Genomic DNA, 15,960 nt, shown 5'->3' with positions numbered 1-15,960 from the left:
GGGGTTTATGTTTGGCATGGAGTGTTTGGACTGAAGTGTCTGTTTCTGTGCTGTATGGCTCTGTGACCCCAGTAGTTGCACTTTTTTTTTAAATACCATCCCACTGAAATGAGGAATATACCAACAAATTCTTTAAAGAAAACCCCATTAAACCAGTGGTTTCCAAGCAATTTTAACACAGAATAATGTGATTCCAGATGCCAACAAAAATGACACCTCAATAAAGCAGCTTGATATTGTTCGGTTTATGGTTCATGACATTTGTGCATTATACGTTAACTTTTAACACAGCGCAAAGTTATGCAAAATGTGCACTTCAGTTTGCCTTGTTAAAAACCTGAATATTTTATGTGTATTTTGAAATTTCAGCTAAAGGTTTGATATTAGCCAGTAAGAGGACTAGGTGAGGACCATCTCCTCCTGCCCCTTGCTTGAGCAGGATGGCTTTGAATGTTATTTACTGCACTGGGCCCTGTATTAAACTTGGTGGCTGTGAATCTGGTCACTTGGAGACATTTTGCAACTGCTACCTGGCTAGGTATTAAGCCAGTATCCACTTCTTACCCAGGGTTTGCGACCTGAAATATTGATGAGGCCTTCCAGGGTAAGATGCTGCCTGAGTCTCATTACTTTTCTTTTCCAACCCCACTGGGAGATTGCAGCCCTAACTGAGGTCATGACCCACAGTTTGGGAAGTGCTGCTGTAAAGCTTGAACATGCACAGTGAAATAATGTCATTTCTTACTGTAACTCCAGTGGAGTGTACAAGATTATTTGTTAGGTAAAAACAATGACTGCAGATGCTGGAAACCAGATTTTGGATTAGTGGTGCTGGAAGAGCACAGCAGTTCAGGCAGCATCTGAGGAGCAGCAAAAAGATTGTTTGTTAGTCAGTCTATTCACTGTTGCCAATGCTTATCCCTATCTGGCTTCAGGTAAAACAGCAAAGTTTGGCAGATCTTCTTTCAGCAATGGTGTCGCTCAGTGGGTGGTTGAGGACTGTTTGCCAGAGGATTCTGGAATATATGGATGTGTTGCAGAAAATGATGCAGGAAGAACATCCAGCAGTGCTATAGTGACAGTCCGAGGTGAGTGAGGACCATTCAAACTCCTATTGTGTGTACAGTGATTGACACTAAATAAATATTGTCGACTCTTTGTAGGCCATAAAGTAGTGTTGATGATTACATATGCAACCTGAAAAGAATTCTGACCACTGTTTCTTTACTTAAGACTCGATGTTCTGGTTGATCCCCATATTATTTCCTTCAGGAGGACAACATTACTTCCACCTCTGACCTTTCTTGCCTTTTGTTCCTGCATCTCATGTGGAAACCTATATTTCCACCTTTTATCGTCTCTAGGCTCCAACATTGCAATGTTCAGCTGGCTCCCCTCTTGTCCTCCATCTTCTCAATCTCCGCCCAGCTTTCACTCTGTGAGCTTTCATGGATATGTCGAACCATGGACACCCATTGCACTTGCTCTCCCTAACCTACACTGGGTCAAACAATCAATTCTCATTATGTACAGACCCTTTCATGATTTTGCTGTTTTCCAATGCATAATCTCCTGTATTCACCATTGTTCTGAATCTGGCTTTTCGCTGTTTGTCTCCTGCTGTGACCTTCCTTATGATTTGTCACCCACCATGATGGTGCTAATCTTTGAAATTTCAATCCGTTTCTTTTTTCTCCCTAGCTGACTCCTATCCTTTTATCTCATCCTTAAAATTCCTTATGCCTCTTGGGGACACAGGTCTTGGCAGCAGAAGTAGGGCTCTTGCCTTTGCAAGCCTGTTTTTGCAGTTTAATGAAGTGATACCTGATCTGACTGCAGCCTCCATTCCCACCTTCAAGTCTTTTTCTATTCTTCTTAAGTTATAGAGATGTACAGTATGGAAACAGACCCTTTGGTCCAACTCGTCCATGCCAATCAGATATCCCAACCCAATCTAGTTCCACTTGCCAGCATCTGGCCCATATCCCTCCAAACCCTTCCTATTCATATACCCATCCAGATGCCTTTTAAATGTTGCAATTGTACCAGCTTCCACCATTTCCTCTGGCAGCTCATTCCATACATGTACCATCCTCTGCGTGAAAAAGTTGTCCTTTAGGTCTCTTTTTTATGTCTTTCCTCTAAACCCATGACCTCTAGTTTTGGACTCCCCCACCCCAGGAAAAGATTTTGTCTATTTATACTATCTCATGATTTTGTAAGCCTGTATAAAATCACCCCTCAGCCTCCGACACTCCAGGGAAAACAGCCCCAGCCTTTTAAGCCTCTCGCTGTACCTCAACTCCACCAACCCTGGCAACATTCTTGTAAATCTTTTCTGAACCCTTTCAAGTTCCACAACGTCATTAGCATATGGTTGCCCAACTCCAGTCTCATCATCGGAGTTGGGAGGTCATGTTGTGGCTGTACAGGACATTGGTTAGGCCACTTTTGGAATATTGTGTACAGTTCTGGTATCCCTGTTATAGAAAGGGTTTTGTTAAACTTGGAAGGATTCAGAAAAGACTTACAAGGACGTTGCCAGGGTTGGAGGGTTTCAGCTATAGGGAGATGCTGAATAGGCTGGAGTTGTTTTCCCTGGAGTCTGAGGCTGAGGGGTTACTTTTATGCAGGTTTATAAAATCATGAAGGGCATGGATAGAGTGAATAGGCGAAGTGTTTTCCCCAAGGTAAGAGTCCAAAACTGGAGGGCATAGGTGTAAGGTGAGAACGGAAAAATATAAAAGGCACCTAAATGGGCAACTTTTCAAGCAGAGGGTGCTACTTATATGGGATGAGCTACCAGAGGACGTGGTGGAGGCTGGTGCAATTATAACATTACAAAGGCATCTGGATGGATATATAAATAGGAAAATTCTAAACGGATATGGGCTAAATGCTGGCAAATGGAACTAGATTAATTTAGGATACCTGGTTGACATGGACCAAACGGTCTGTTTGGTGCTGTACATCTCTCTGATTCTGTTTCCCTATGAGTCATGCTCTGATTTTTCCAGTTAGTTTGCTGTTCCCACCACAGCATAGAACCAGTCTTAACAAAAGATTCCAGGTCACCTTCCCTGTCCTGCTTCAAGTCTGTTTTCAAAAGTCACCTCCTGCAACAGAAAATTCACACAAGAAGATTTGTTGCTGTATTATAAACTATGGGATTATAACACTTCAACAGATTTAGGGCGGTGGATGGTAAGGTGGGAGCAAGGACCAGGGAAGCCTGTCAAAAATTTGCTAAGATTATGATCTTCTCCACAACTAGTGGGACAGCTGGGAGGTACAACCCTAACCTCATTTTGCTACAGCTGTGAATTGCAAGTTTATTTGTATTGAGACATTGACTTTTGCTGTAATATTCACATGACGTGTTGGATTTTTATTATTCTTTCTGTTTATGTATGTCCTTCCCTCCTCTTAGCCATTGCTGAAACATTCCTACTCACTTGAGTACATGTGACAATAAAGCTAATTCAATTCAATTCCTCCGACAGTGAAAATGTGCTGGTTAGGTTGATCGGCAATGCTAAATTTGCCGTAGTGTCCGGGTATATGCAGGCGAGGTGGGTTAGCAGTGGGAAATGCAAGGTTACAGGTTTAGGCTAGGGAATCTGGTTTGGTTGGGATGCTCTTTGGAGGGTCAGTGTGGATTCAAGGGGTGGAATGGCCTGCTTCCGCACTGTAGGTATTCTACGGTTCTGTGCTTGTTCCTTTTGGGTATAGCTCAGCTCTGATTTCTGTTTTATGCAGCATTTGCTGTTGCACTAATGGGAGCAAAACAAACTCGCTAATCTTTTAATCTTTGGCATGTGACGTCCTCACATGAATAACTGGTTTATTAATCTACAAGGTAAGATGAAAACAAAACATCCAATAATGCCAGTGAAGGAATGGTTCACAAAGCAGTGGCATGGCAGTCTTTAGATGTTGACTGCCTGATTTAATTAATTTTGTTGAAGGTTATGCATTAGAACAGTACAAGATGAATATTAAAGCATCTGCTCTGTTTAATAGACTTTGAAACCCTTCAGCGACTCAATCCTTTGCCTAAACAAATGAGAAACACTAATTGTGATAGCGGAATCGGTGACAGTCAGACTGTACCTGAAGAAAATCGTCATGGTGCTGGAGCCAAGGCTGAAATGGTCCAATTTTCAACCCTCAATGTTGTCAGTATCCAAGAAGAGAGGCACAGTACCAAAGACAGAAGTCTTCCTAAAGGTAATGTCAAGGATTTGAATAAAATGGATATATTTTAGTGGAGTTTGTCATAATAACAATGTGAGGAGATGTCTATTCTGCTTGGGGTGCACCTACAGCTTGTCAAATGCACCTCCCTCCAGCTTCTCCCTTTATTCTTAACTCCTTCTTTTCCATTTTTATGGTCAATTCTTCCTGCCCACACTGCCTTACTTTTGGGTTATGGTTCCAAGAATGCCAGTGTACTTCTCCGTGATCAATCTTCAGTGAGGCAGAGTGGTTGCTAAACCATAGAGAGCAACTTTATCATTATGCATTGCCAATGAACGTCTCATAGAGTCATACAGACATGGGAACAGGTCCAATCAGCACCCCCTGGGTGCTCCGGTTTCCTTCCACAGTCCAAAGATGTGCAGGTCAGGTGAATTGGCCATGCTAAATTGCCCGTAGTGTTAGGTAAGGGGTAAATGTAGGGGTATGGGTGGGTTACGCTTCGGTGGGTTGGTGTGGACTTGTTGGGCCGAAGGGCCTGTTTCCACACTGTAATGTAATCTAATCTAATGTAATCTAATCTAAAACAAAGGCTGCTCAGCTCAGTCACACTTTCTAGTTGGCCCATCGCCCTGTAAACTGCGGCTGTTTGAATACATAACCAAGCGTTTCCGATGTGCCATGAGAATATTTCCCTCAATACACTTCAGGTGGTGACTGCAATACCCTAGCATTATCCAGGTGACACAAAATATCCTCTTTGTTCCTGTCGAATCCTTTTCATAATTCAGATCATTGATTATCTTGATTGTGCAGAAAAACACCTATTCTGGAATGTTAAACTAGTTTACAAGCTGATGCACGTGGCATTTATAGGGATGTCGTAACAGCAGGCTTTTTAAAAGGACAGTTATGAGTGGCTGTGTTTGAAGGGTTTTGTTACATAGCATTATTACACAGATATCACTAGTTCTGTGCAGACTGGATAAAATGTCACGAAAATGGGTTGCCATGCAGGTTGGTTTACGGGTTATGATGGACCATACATTTGCTTTATCAAATTGTTGATTGTGAATATTATAGCATTGAAAACTGGGGAGCGATCAAAAAATTGAATCCGTACAGCGTGGAACCAGGCCACTTGGTGCATTGATTACATACTGACCCCCTGAAGACCATTCCACCCAGACCTATCCTCTTACCCTCTCCCTGTAACCCTACATTTCCAATGGCTAGCCCACACATCTTTGGGCTGTGGGAGGAAACTGGAGCACCAAAGGGAAACCCATGCAACATGGGGAGAATGTGCAAACTCCGCACAGATTGTCACTGATGGCTGGAATCAAACCCTGGTATTGTGACGCAGCAGTGCTAACCACTGAGCCATCCACTCCTTTCAATAAAGTCCTTAATATAATCCTTTAAAAGTGTCAATGGTTTTCGAGTAAGATCAAAAGTTTATTTTTTAATGGCATCAGTATCTGTAGAAGTGAGAATGTTTGGCTTGTGATCATTCTCTTCACTCAGTTCCTGACTCCAATACATTAGTCAATGTGTTCCACTCTAGACAAAAACTGATCGATATTGGAAATCCACAGAAAGTAAGACACATTCTCTGCAAGTTTCCTTTAGTGATGGATAGCCTTTTGATTGTTTTTGCACGTTGGCAGTAGGTGGTAACGTGAAGGGGACGACTTGTGCTCAGTCTGCACAAGAAGTTCTATCCAGTTTAATGGGAATACAGCAAGTAATCCCAGACTGAAAGACAGTTTAAGGTTCCAGTGTCAACCTTTCTTTGAACTGAAGGTACAAATAGATCAGACTGGAAACATGGTTTTTAGCAGTCAACGCATGCGTACTCTGAAAACAGTACTCAAAAAGCAACCTGTGTCAGACAGAAAAACCAGTAATAGAGAGAAATCTCTGGAGGAGGCAACTGGACAGGTAAGAAAGCTGATGGGGGAGTGTGGGAAGGGTCTACGTCTTGACGGTGAGAGGAGAATTTGACCCCTGATGCAGACGATGAGATGCTTTAATTTGGGGTGTCGGAGGGAGGGCATGTATTAGTGTGGTCCATTCACAGGAAAGGAAGAAAGATTAAATCCAGCAAGAAGGTGTTACTATTGCTCTGGACCATGAATGATGTGATGAACAAAGCACTGTGACATGTAGATTGATCGGATACATCTGGAAAATAGAAGCATTGACGACAAGCAACTGAAGGCAATGAGAAGTTACCCCTTTAATTTAAAACTGAGATGAGGGGATTATTTCTCTCAAAGGATCGTGAATATGTGCAGTTCATTGCCCCAGAGTGCTGGGACATCGAGAAAATTTAAGGAGGTGATAGGCAGACTTTTAATTGGTAATGTGTTGAAGGGTTAAGGCAAGCAGGCAGGAAAGTAGAGTTGGTACTGAGATGAGATCGGCCATGATCGTATAAAATGACGAAGCAGTCTTGAGGGGCTGAATGGTCTCCACCTGCTCCTAGTTCTTGTGTTCTTTACAGCTGAGGAAAACAACTTGCCAGAGAAGAATCTACAACTCCTTGAACTGCTGTGTTTCCCAAGTCCATTGTTAATCCTTAGCGGGTTTTGGTTGCCTGGCCCTGCCCTGCCCTGCCCCCATTTCATATCACACCCTTTGAGATGGGAATCACAGCCCCAGCAATGGAAGTCTCGAAGACTCACTTCAGATTCTTTTAAGTTTTATAAATATTTTTTTTTATCATCAAGACTCCCCTCTCAGCAGATCATGGCTGGTTTGTGCTCCTCGTATATCTATTGGCACAACATTTACAGATATTGGTCTGTCATATCAACACAATGCTGAGGAAATTGGTACTCAATATTATTATTTGACAGGGGATGTGTCGTACCAGTTAGTGGAAAAAGCCGATGGACTACACATTGACCATGTTCAATTATCCTGGGGCAGGATTCAACCAATTGAAGATGATCCCAAGCTACCATTCCAAATCTGGAACCTGGGGATACTCCGGCTGTACATTGCTCAGGCTATGATACAGCTCGATAAGGTTTGAGCCCTGGTTTCCCAGGCAAGGGAGAAAGATGCAGGCCTCAATATAGTAGAAGCAAAGGTCACAAGTTTAGTCCTAACAGACTGACTTTGAGGAAAGAAGTGAATAATTGGAACCCTTCCATCTTTTTAGATGGAGGGGGGTGGTGGGGAGGGGGGAGGCAAGGGAGTGAACCTCAATGAGTTATGTAAGATGTTCAGTTTAAAAGAAACACAACAGATAATTAGATGTGGTTGGGGGAAACTGTGAAATGTATGGTTAACAATTCAAAATGTATTTATCCAAAAACTGCTTAAACCCTGAAAGGGTTAACTTTGGTTATGTCTCTGCAATTACTGCAAAAGTATATCCGATGTTTTGGATTTAAATCATTTTATTTTCGGTCATTCACTAACTACTTCAACCTTACTTTGCTGATCTTCATTGGTGTGTTCTTCTCATTCACCTCTTCAGTCGTCTTCATAATTTATTTTTATTTTATTCCTCTTTCAGATTCATCCCCTTCAAGGAAGAAGCTGTCTTCTAAACCAGGTGATTTTTCTGTCTTTGTGCTGATGTGTTGCAATTGCATGTTTAAGTTTGGAACACTCTGCTGGCTGCCGTTTCTCTCAAAGAGAGCGCTTCACAGTGAGCTTTGAGGTTTGCTCAAAGGGTTTCTGCAGAACGAATGAATGAGTTCAACACTTCACACATCATGAGACTTGTAGCATCTGTGGAGAGAAATCAGAATCAACTTTTCAGATCCTCTGACCTCCTTCAGAACTTAGACAGAATTGAACAGAAGGAGGGTATAGGCCAAAGGCAGGTATGAGGAGTTAGGCCACAGACTATCGATTCTGGAACAGATTAGAGAGGCTGAATGGCCTACTCCCAGCTCCTATGAGTTTGGGCTCCAGTAAGAATTCCTTGCTGGAATTTTCATACCCCACCATCAACTCTGAATTTTAACTCGGAACTTTAACTCTGATTTCTCTCCACCGATGCTACCATTCCTGCTAAGCTTTTCCAGCAATTTTTACTGAGTTTTTTTGGTTCTGATTTCCAGCATCTGCAGTTCTTTTGGTTTTTATTTTGCAAGGATCGGTCTCAGTTATTTGCAATTCCTGTCAGTTACCCAGATGAGGAGGCTGCATGCAATGTTTCCATATTTACTAAGACTTTTTAAAAAAAGAAAGTGGGAAACTAAACTGTGGGGAGGATGTAGAGGCTAAAGGATAAATGCCTATTAAAGGATAGAGCATAATAAGTAGGAAATCTGAAAGTCATAGGAAGAATAGAAAGGAAGATTTCCTTTTAAAGAGAGTGAGACGCTAGTAACTATTGGGATTTGAAGAAATCTGTGAGGTCTTTTGCATAAAGTTAAAGTGTAATAAAAGTTTGGTGTTGCAAGTGTTTGAATGCAATAGGGAACAAATCTTGCTTCAATTATATATAAAAAAAGGTAAAATTGCCACAATCTTACCAGATCATAGGGCTGTGCTCTGAGAGAAATGATTGGTGGTGATTTAATCTGAGGGTGGTCACACCTCAGGCAAGGGGAGAGGTTGAGAAGGAGAGTCCTTCAAGGTAACCTCAGCTGGTACGGGAATTGAACCCATATTATTGGTGTTACTCTGCATCGCAAACCAGCTGTCTAGCCAACTGAGCCAAACTGACCTCCTGTACAAGTACACAGGCTTTAATGGAATCAGATGTAGAGTACTGTTTTGGTATCCTCACCTAGAATGATGTCACGCTTGACTTAGAGGGGATGCAAGAAAGGGCTGTCTTGTAAGCAGAGACTTAACCGATTTTGTTATGCATCTTGTGAGCAAGTGTCTTCTTTGCTTGATCTGGTAAGTGAAACTGTTTGAGGGAGTTTGATCATCCTTTGTCTTTACATTACAGCAGAGCCACCTGAGTTAGTGGATCCCCAGAGGTACTTGGAGGTAAAGGCAGGACAAGAGGCAGAGCTGTACGTTGGGATTGTAGGAACTCCACCCATTGCTGCTACATGGCTGAAACAGAAAGATCAGGTATTAAAAATTAGATCCTTGTAGTACTGCTTACATCGGCATGCAGTCTAGTAGTTATTGTAGAATGTAGAGGAAGAAAACTGCATTTAGCTGCTCAAACCTTCTTTTTCCTTGAATCATATAGAATTTACTGTACTGTGGAATCTGTGCCAACTGCTGCTTATTCCTGCAATCACACTTGACTCCAGTTAGCTGTAGATTATCGCTGCCAATCAATTTAACAATCGATGTTTAGCAATCAACTTCATGTTCCTGATGGATTGAAAAGCACAAAATATCAAGTTTGCATTTATCTCTCTTTCTATCTCTCTTACTCTCTTTGACATGCACACACCCGCACCTGTACACACGCTCTCTGACATGCACAAACACACATTGTTTATATTCAAACAATTCTCCATGTCACAGGGAGAAGACACAAGATTTATAGCAAGATAAAATGCTGAGAGAGGTGGTAGCCTCCTGCACTATAATGATTCTGTGATTCACATTCTTATACAATTTTCTCTCAACTGCTGCTATTTTTGGAATGATGGTATCAGTGCTTATTTAGACTGCTCTCTTGCTCATGAAAGGGATTTTTAAAAAAAGTATATTGTCTTTCTTCAGCGCCACACTCCTTTGCTCTTCAAATCATTCCTTCTCTATGGACTAACAACTATAGAATTCCTCATCTGCTATTTGTTCTTCTTTCTACAATTTTGGTAAGATTTAACTCCTGCTTCACCTATTTCTGCTTCAGTTAAAGATCTGCATGGGTGTTGATGGTGGGGTATGCAAACTCCAACAAGGAATTTTTCCTGGAGCCCAATCTCATCGGAGCTGGAGTAGGCCATTCAGCCCCTCTAACCTGTTCCACAATCTTCAGATCTTGAATCTGTGGCCTAACTCCTCATACCTGCCTTTGGCCCATACCCTTAATTGTTTGTTATTCAAAAGGTCATATCTATCTCAGATTTAAAATTAATAACTGACTCAGCATTGACAGCAGTTTGTGGAAGAGAATTTCAAACATCTACCGGTTTTTGTGTGCAGAAGTGCTTCAGAACATCACTCACAAATAGTCTGGCCCTAATTCTCCTGGTTCTAGAATACCCAAAGTTTATTTACCCTGTCTTTTCCTGTTAATAACTTTTGAAGACTTCTATCCGATCACCTCCTAATCTTCTAAATTCTAGATATAACAGGCTGATGTTTGATTTAGATTAGATTCCCCACAGTGTGGAAACAGGCCCTTCGGCCCAACAAGTCCACACCGACCCTCTGAAGATAACCCACCCAGACCCATTTCCCTCTGACTAATGCACCTAACACTGTGGGCAATTGAGCGTGGCCAATTCACCTGACCTGCACAATTTTGGACTGTGGGAGGAAACTGGAGCACCCAGAGGAAACCCACGCAGACACGGGGAGAATGTGCAAACTCCACATAGACAGTCGCCCGAGGCTGGAATCGAACCTGGGACTTTGGTGCTGTGAGGCAGCAGTGCTAACCACTGAGCCACTGAGCCACCGTGCCACCCCCGTGTTGTATAATCCCTCTTTATAATTTAATCCCGAAAGTCCAGTTGACTTTTGTGTAAATCATGTTGAACTCCCTCCAAGGCCAACGTATCCTTCTTAAGGTGTGGTGCCCAGATCCGCTCTCCGTATTACAAGTAGGATCAATCCAGGGTTTTGTATAACTGCAGCATAACTTATGCATCTTATACTCCTGTCCTCTGGATATAAAGGGCAGCATTCCATTAGCTTTCTGGATTATTTTCTGCACCATTTGATGACATTTTAAAGTTCTAAGTACCTGCGCAACATTGAATTAGAATCCCTACAGTGTGGAAGTAGTCCATTGTGTCCACACAGACTCCTCAAAGAGTATCCCACTCACCCAACCCCTACCCTATCCCCGTAACTCTGCATTTCCCATGGCTAATCCACCGAGCCTGCACATCCTTGGACACTTTGAGCAATTTAGTATGGCCAGTTCCCCTAACCTGCACAGTTTTGGACTGGGAGTAGAAACCAGAGCACCTGAAGGAAACCCACGCAAACACTGACAAAACATGCAAACTCCACACTGACAGTCATCCGTGGCTGGAATTGAACCCGGGTCCCTGGTGCTGTGGGGCAGTAGTGCTAACCACTGAGCCACCGTCTCATTAGATGTGTTCCAAGGTTTATTACCACACATTTATTCATACCCTTTGGCTGTTTTGTTGAAGATGTGTGTGTATTGTTGAAATGCTCTTTTAGGTTGAGTTACTTTTGTTATTTACTTTTTTAACTGGACTGTTTCACCATCTGTTCCTCTCGTCCATTTATTTCAGATCTTGAATAGTTCTCGAACCTCTGTGGACACGACAGACACTGGGACCAAACTGGTGATAAAGGATGTGCAAATGAGTGATGCTGGCCATTACACACTGGTGGTGAAGGATCGAAATGGGAATGTGCAGCATCAGATCAGCCTGGCTGTTATAGGTAAGTGGAGTGTCACAAACACTCTGCTGAGGAAGATAATACACTGAGATAAAGATTTAAAAAGCAAGCAATGCACATAGAGACCTGGAGTCATTCAGCACGGAAACAGACCCTTTGGTCCAATGGGTCCATGCTGACCAAGTTTCTCAAACTAAACTAGTCCCCCATGCTTGTGTTTGGCCCATATTACTCTAAACCTTTACTATTGTCTTTTTAAATGTTGTAACATCGACCACTTCCTGTGTCAGTTCATTCCACAGACAAACCACCCTCCGTCTGAAAAAACTGCCCCTTTTAACTCTTTTTCCTCTCATCTTGAAAATATGGCCCCTAGCTTTGAACTCTCTCTCCCTGAGGAAAAGACCTTTGCTATTCACCTTTATCTATGTGCCTCATGAATTTTATAAACCCTATAGAAGGTCACCCCTCAACCTCCTGTACTCTAGTGAAAAGGGTCCCAGCCCCTCCTTATAACACAAACCCTCCATTCCTGACAACATCCTAGTAAATCATTTCTGAACCCTCTCTAATTTAATAATGTCCTTCCTAAAGCAGAGCAACCAGAACTGGACAGAGAATTCCAAAGGTGGCTTCACCAATGTCCTGTACAACCTTGACAAACAGACCCTTCGATCCAACCAGTCCATGCCGACCATAATTCCAAGTGAAACTAGTCCCACCTGCCTGCACTTAGTCCATATCCCTCCAAACATTTCTTATTCATGAACTCAATTCCTATAGTCTGCTTGTCATTACCTAAGAATGGGACGCATCTTGTTTTTGGTCAATTCACAGTTTGGTTGTATATATATCCGATATAACTGCAGCTTGATTTGGGGCAAATGTGGATTGAACAATTGAAAGATAACTGAACACAAAAATTGTAATGGATAGTGGAACAAATGCCAAATCCTGTTTAAAAGTCAGTGTACTGCTTTCCTCAGACAGACCAGAGCCTCCGTCTGGAAGACCATGTGTTTCAGAGATGTGTAAGAGCTCTCTCACGCTATCCTGGTCTGGTCCATGTTATGATGGTGGGAGTGCTATCAAGTTCTATATCATTGAGGTGAAGGAGGCTGGAGAGTTGGAGTGGAGAAGGTTGACTGACTTGTGTAGTAACACCTCCTATCAAGTGAACAGTCTGAAGCCAGGCCGAGAGTACCGTTTCCGTATATACGCAGTGAACTCTTGTGGCATCAGTGAAGTAGGGGAGGAATCTAAACCTGTCAAGCTAACTGATGTCGAAGGTAAGAACTTAAGTCCAAAGATATTTGTTTCACTGACTGGACTGAATTGTTAAAATATTTAATTAAATATGTATTTAAATCAAAATTTAACTCTTAATTTAACTCTTGAGCACTTTCCAAATAGGTGAGAATAGGAACAGGATTGAGGTGTGGAAATTACATGGAGTCATCCCTCACGGAAACAGATCCTTTGTCCAACCAGTCCATGCCGACCATAATCCCAAACAAAACTAGTCCCCTGCACTTGGCCCATATTCCTCCAAACATTTCTTATTCATGAACTTATCCAAATGTCTTTTAAATGTTGCAATTGTAGTTGCATCCACCACTTCCTGTGGAAGTTCAATCCAAACACGAGCCACTCTGCATTAAAAAAAGCCGTCCCTCATGTCTCTTTTAAATCTTTCTCCTCTCACCTTAAAAGTACGCCCCCTAGTCTTGAAATCCTCCATCCGGGGGAAAAGACACCTGCCATTCACCTTATCTATACCATTCATCATTTTATAAGCCCCTGTAAGATCATGTCTCAACCTCCTGTGCCCTAGTGAAAATGTCCCAGCCTATCCAACCCTCTCCTTGTAACTCAAACCCTCTATTCCTGACCACAGCTTGGTAAATCTCTTCTGAATCCTCTTCAGTTTAATAATATCCCTCTTACAACATGGTGACCAGAAATCCACACAGTACTCCAGGAGAGGCCTCACCAACATCCTGTACAAGCTCAATATAACACCCCAACTCCTTTACTCAAATTCATCATCCTGCTTCATCTCTGGCAGTGCCTGCAAATGATTCACAGCACTATGTGTAGAAGCAGGCCATTCAGCCCATTGTGCCTGCACCAGCTCAATTATCAAGTGCTAGTCTCTTACCTTTGCCTCATACCGCTGGACACCATTATTATCCAAATAACCATCCAATGCCCATCCAATATGCATGACTTTTATTCATGACCAGAACCCAAGATGTGGAAATCTTTTAACTCGGTGAAGCCATCATGCTGCATTTAGCATACTGTACTGGCTGGCCAGGAAATCCTCCCTCCTGCTCTTGCTCCCTGTTATGAGTTTACTGGAACGGTTTGCTGATGGGTGATCAGTTTGGCCAGGTCATGAACACATCTTGGGGCCACCAAGGGGGAGTTGATCGCTCAGTAACATCATTGTTGGACTGTTAATTCAACGAATAAAGTAATGTTCTGGGTACGTGGATTCAAATTCTGGTATGGCAGATGGTGAAGTTTGGTGGTACGTGCCTCCGTGGTTAGCACTGCTGCCTCACAGTGCCAGGGACACCGATTCAGTTCCAGCCACACTGTCTGTATGGAGGTTGCACATTCTCCCCGTGTCTGTGTGGGTTTCTGCCCACAGCCCAAATATGTGCAAGTTAGGTGGATTGGCCATGGGAAATGCAGGGTTTCGGGGATAGGGAGGGGGTTGGGTCTGGGTGGGATGCTCTTTAAAGGGTCAATGGTGGCCAAATGGCCTGCTTCCACTCTTTCGAGATTCTATGATTTTTAAAAAAAATTTGTGGAGTGGGGCAGAAGCCCAGAGTTTCTGCCTCCGAGCAAGGGATGCTACCATAGCATCACCAATCCTCCCTATTTGTTTTATACTCAGTGACTGAGGGATGTATCAAGATTGAATGCTGGTTATTGTACTGTGTCACCCATTTGACTAGATATTCATGAATCTAACATGTACCAGTAATAGAGCTGACTGGGAATTGCTACATCCAGAAAACTAGGAATGTGCTTCCTCAATGAAGCTGTTGCGAATGGTCAGACATTTGTACATTGTGTTTTTGTTAGTAGCCCGGTTATCCCAGCTTCTGTATGCCCTCATCCTCTATAACAGCTTGGAGCAGGTACATCTGAGATACTTGGTGTTGGTCAATAAATGCAGGAAGGCTGCTTTCCATCCCTCTGTTATTCCCACTCTTCTTCCTTTGAAACTGGGCAGATGGGGTCCCTTGAGCACTATTAGTGCTGCGAGTGTATTGAGAAGAAACATCCAAATTATTGCCGTAAAAGTTCCCGAGGATGTAAACGACAACTGACTTGGGGAAATGGTTCACAAACAGAACTTTGAATGATCTTAAGTGCTTTTTTTAAACGTGTTGGCAAATACTGCTCAGTATCCAGTTACAGCTTCCAATTTGTTGAAGATAATACAGCTACAGAATGAAGCAAAATGACTTCTTGGCTTCTGTCTTCCCCTACCTGCCTCAAGATCTGAGTCTATTTCAATGCAGCATTGTGTAATTATCAGCCAAGAACACTGTAGAGAATCTAATCTAAAACAAAATCGCCTTGGAGGGCACACAAATTAAATTCTGGGTTACAGTATTCAGCTTATCCTTTCGTAGATTGAATGAGACAATTCTGAGCGATTCCCTAAGGAAAACCAATGAGACCAACAGTAGGAGAAGCATTGGATGTGTGAAGGTTGATGACCACATTGCTCCTACAAGGTCCTTTTCCCAAGCCAGCATTGCGTGTAGGACAGTACAGGTTGTTGTCACCTTTTATTATTTCAAAGCCTTTTTTTTTGTCTCTTTTTGAAGAGAAAGAAGAAGAAAAAGAGGAGTTAGGGTCTCATGTGACAATAAATGCATCTCAGAAACTGACTGATTTCTACATACAGCAGGAATGCCTTGGAGTGTAAGTATCTACACTGCCAGTCCATGTGCATATCTTGCTTTTTGTTCTTAATGTGGCCGGTGACATTTTAGTCGAGTTCTTTATACATTGTACCTTTTCCTGCCTGGAATACCTGGGACTGAGCCATTTACGTCTTTTAGAATGTTCTAGGTTCTAGTTTGGTCTTGGAATAGGTGCGCGGGTGTGTGGATGTGTATGTATGTTTGTGTATAAGTGTCTGTCTGTGAACCTGAAAACGTGGCAGATATATATTTTTATATGAAGCATACAGCAGTGATAAAACATTTGAAGCAGTTAAGTTAAAAAAATCACTTAACC

At 42.5% G+C, this 15,960-nt stretch overlaps 1 protein-coding gene across 1 annotated transcript in view; it reads left to right on the top strand.

Annotated features, from left to right (window-relative positions):
- The window catches only part of LOC140465901 (myosin light chain kinase, smooth muscle-like), an 85,002-nt gene that overhangs the window by 34,641 nt on the left and 34,401 nt on the right, over positions 1–15,960 (top strand). Inside the window, exons 3-9 of the mRNA XM_072561826.1 lie at positions 936–1,088; positions 4,024–4,230; positions 7,733–7,771; positions 9,128–9,255; positions 11,580–11,733; positions 12,678–12,980; positions 15,546–15,642. Coding sequence (XP_072417927.1) covers positions 936–1,088; positions 4,024–4,230; positions 7,733–7,771; positions 9,128–9,255; positions 11,580–11,733; positions 12,678–12,980; positions 15,546–15,642 — 1,081 coding nt within the window. The remainder of the gene's footprint in view (positions 1–935; positions 1,089–4,023; positions 4,231–7,732; positions 7,772–9,127; positions 9,256–11,579; positions 11,734–12,677; positions 12,981–15,545; positions 15,643–15,960) is intronic.

This window comes from Chiloscyllium punctatum, chromosome 42, assembly GCF_047496795.1.
Source record: "Chiloscyllium punctatum isolate Juve2018m chromosome 42, sChiPun1.3, whole genome shotgun sequence".
NCBI lineage: Eukaryota > Metazoa > Chordata > Chondrichthyes > Orectolobiformes > Hemiscylliidae > Chiloscyllium > Chiloscyllium punctatum.
The sequence above is the reverse complement of the archived record's forward strand: the minus strand, read 5'-3'. Positions and strand labels throughout refer to the sequence as shown.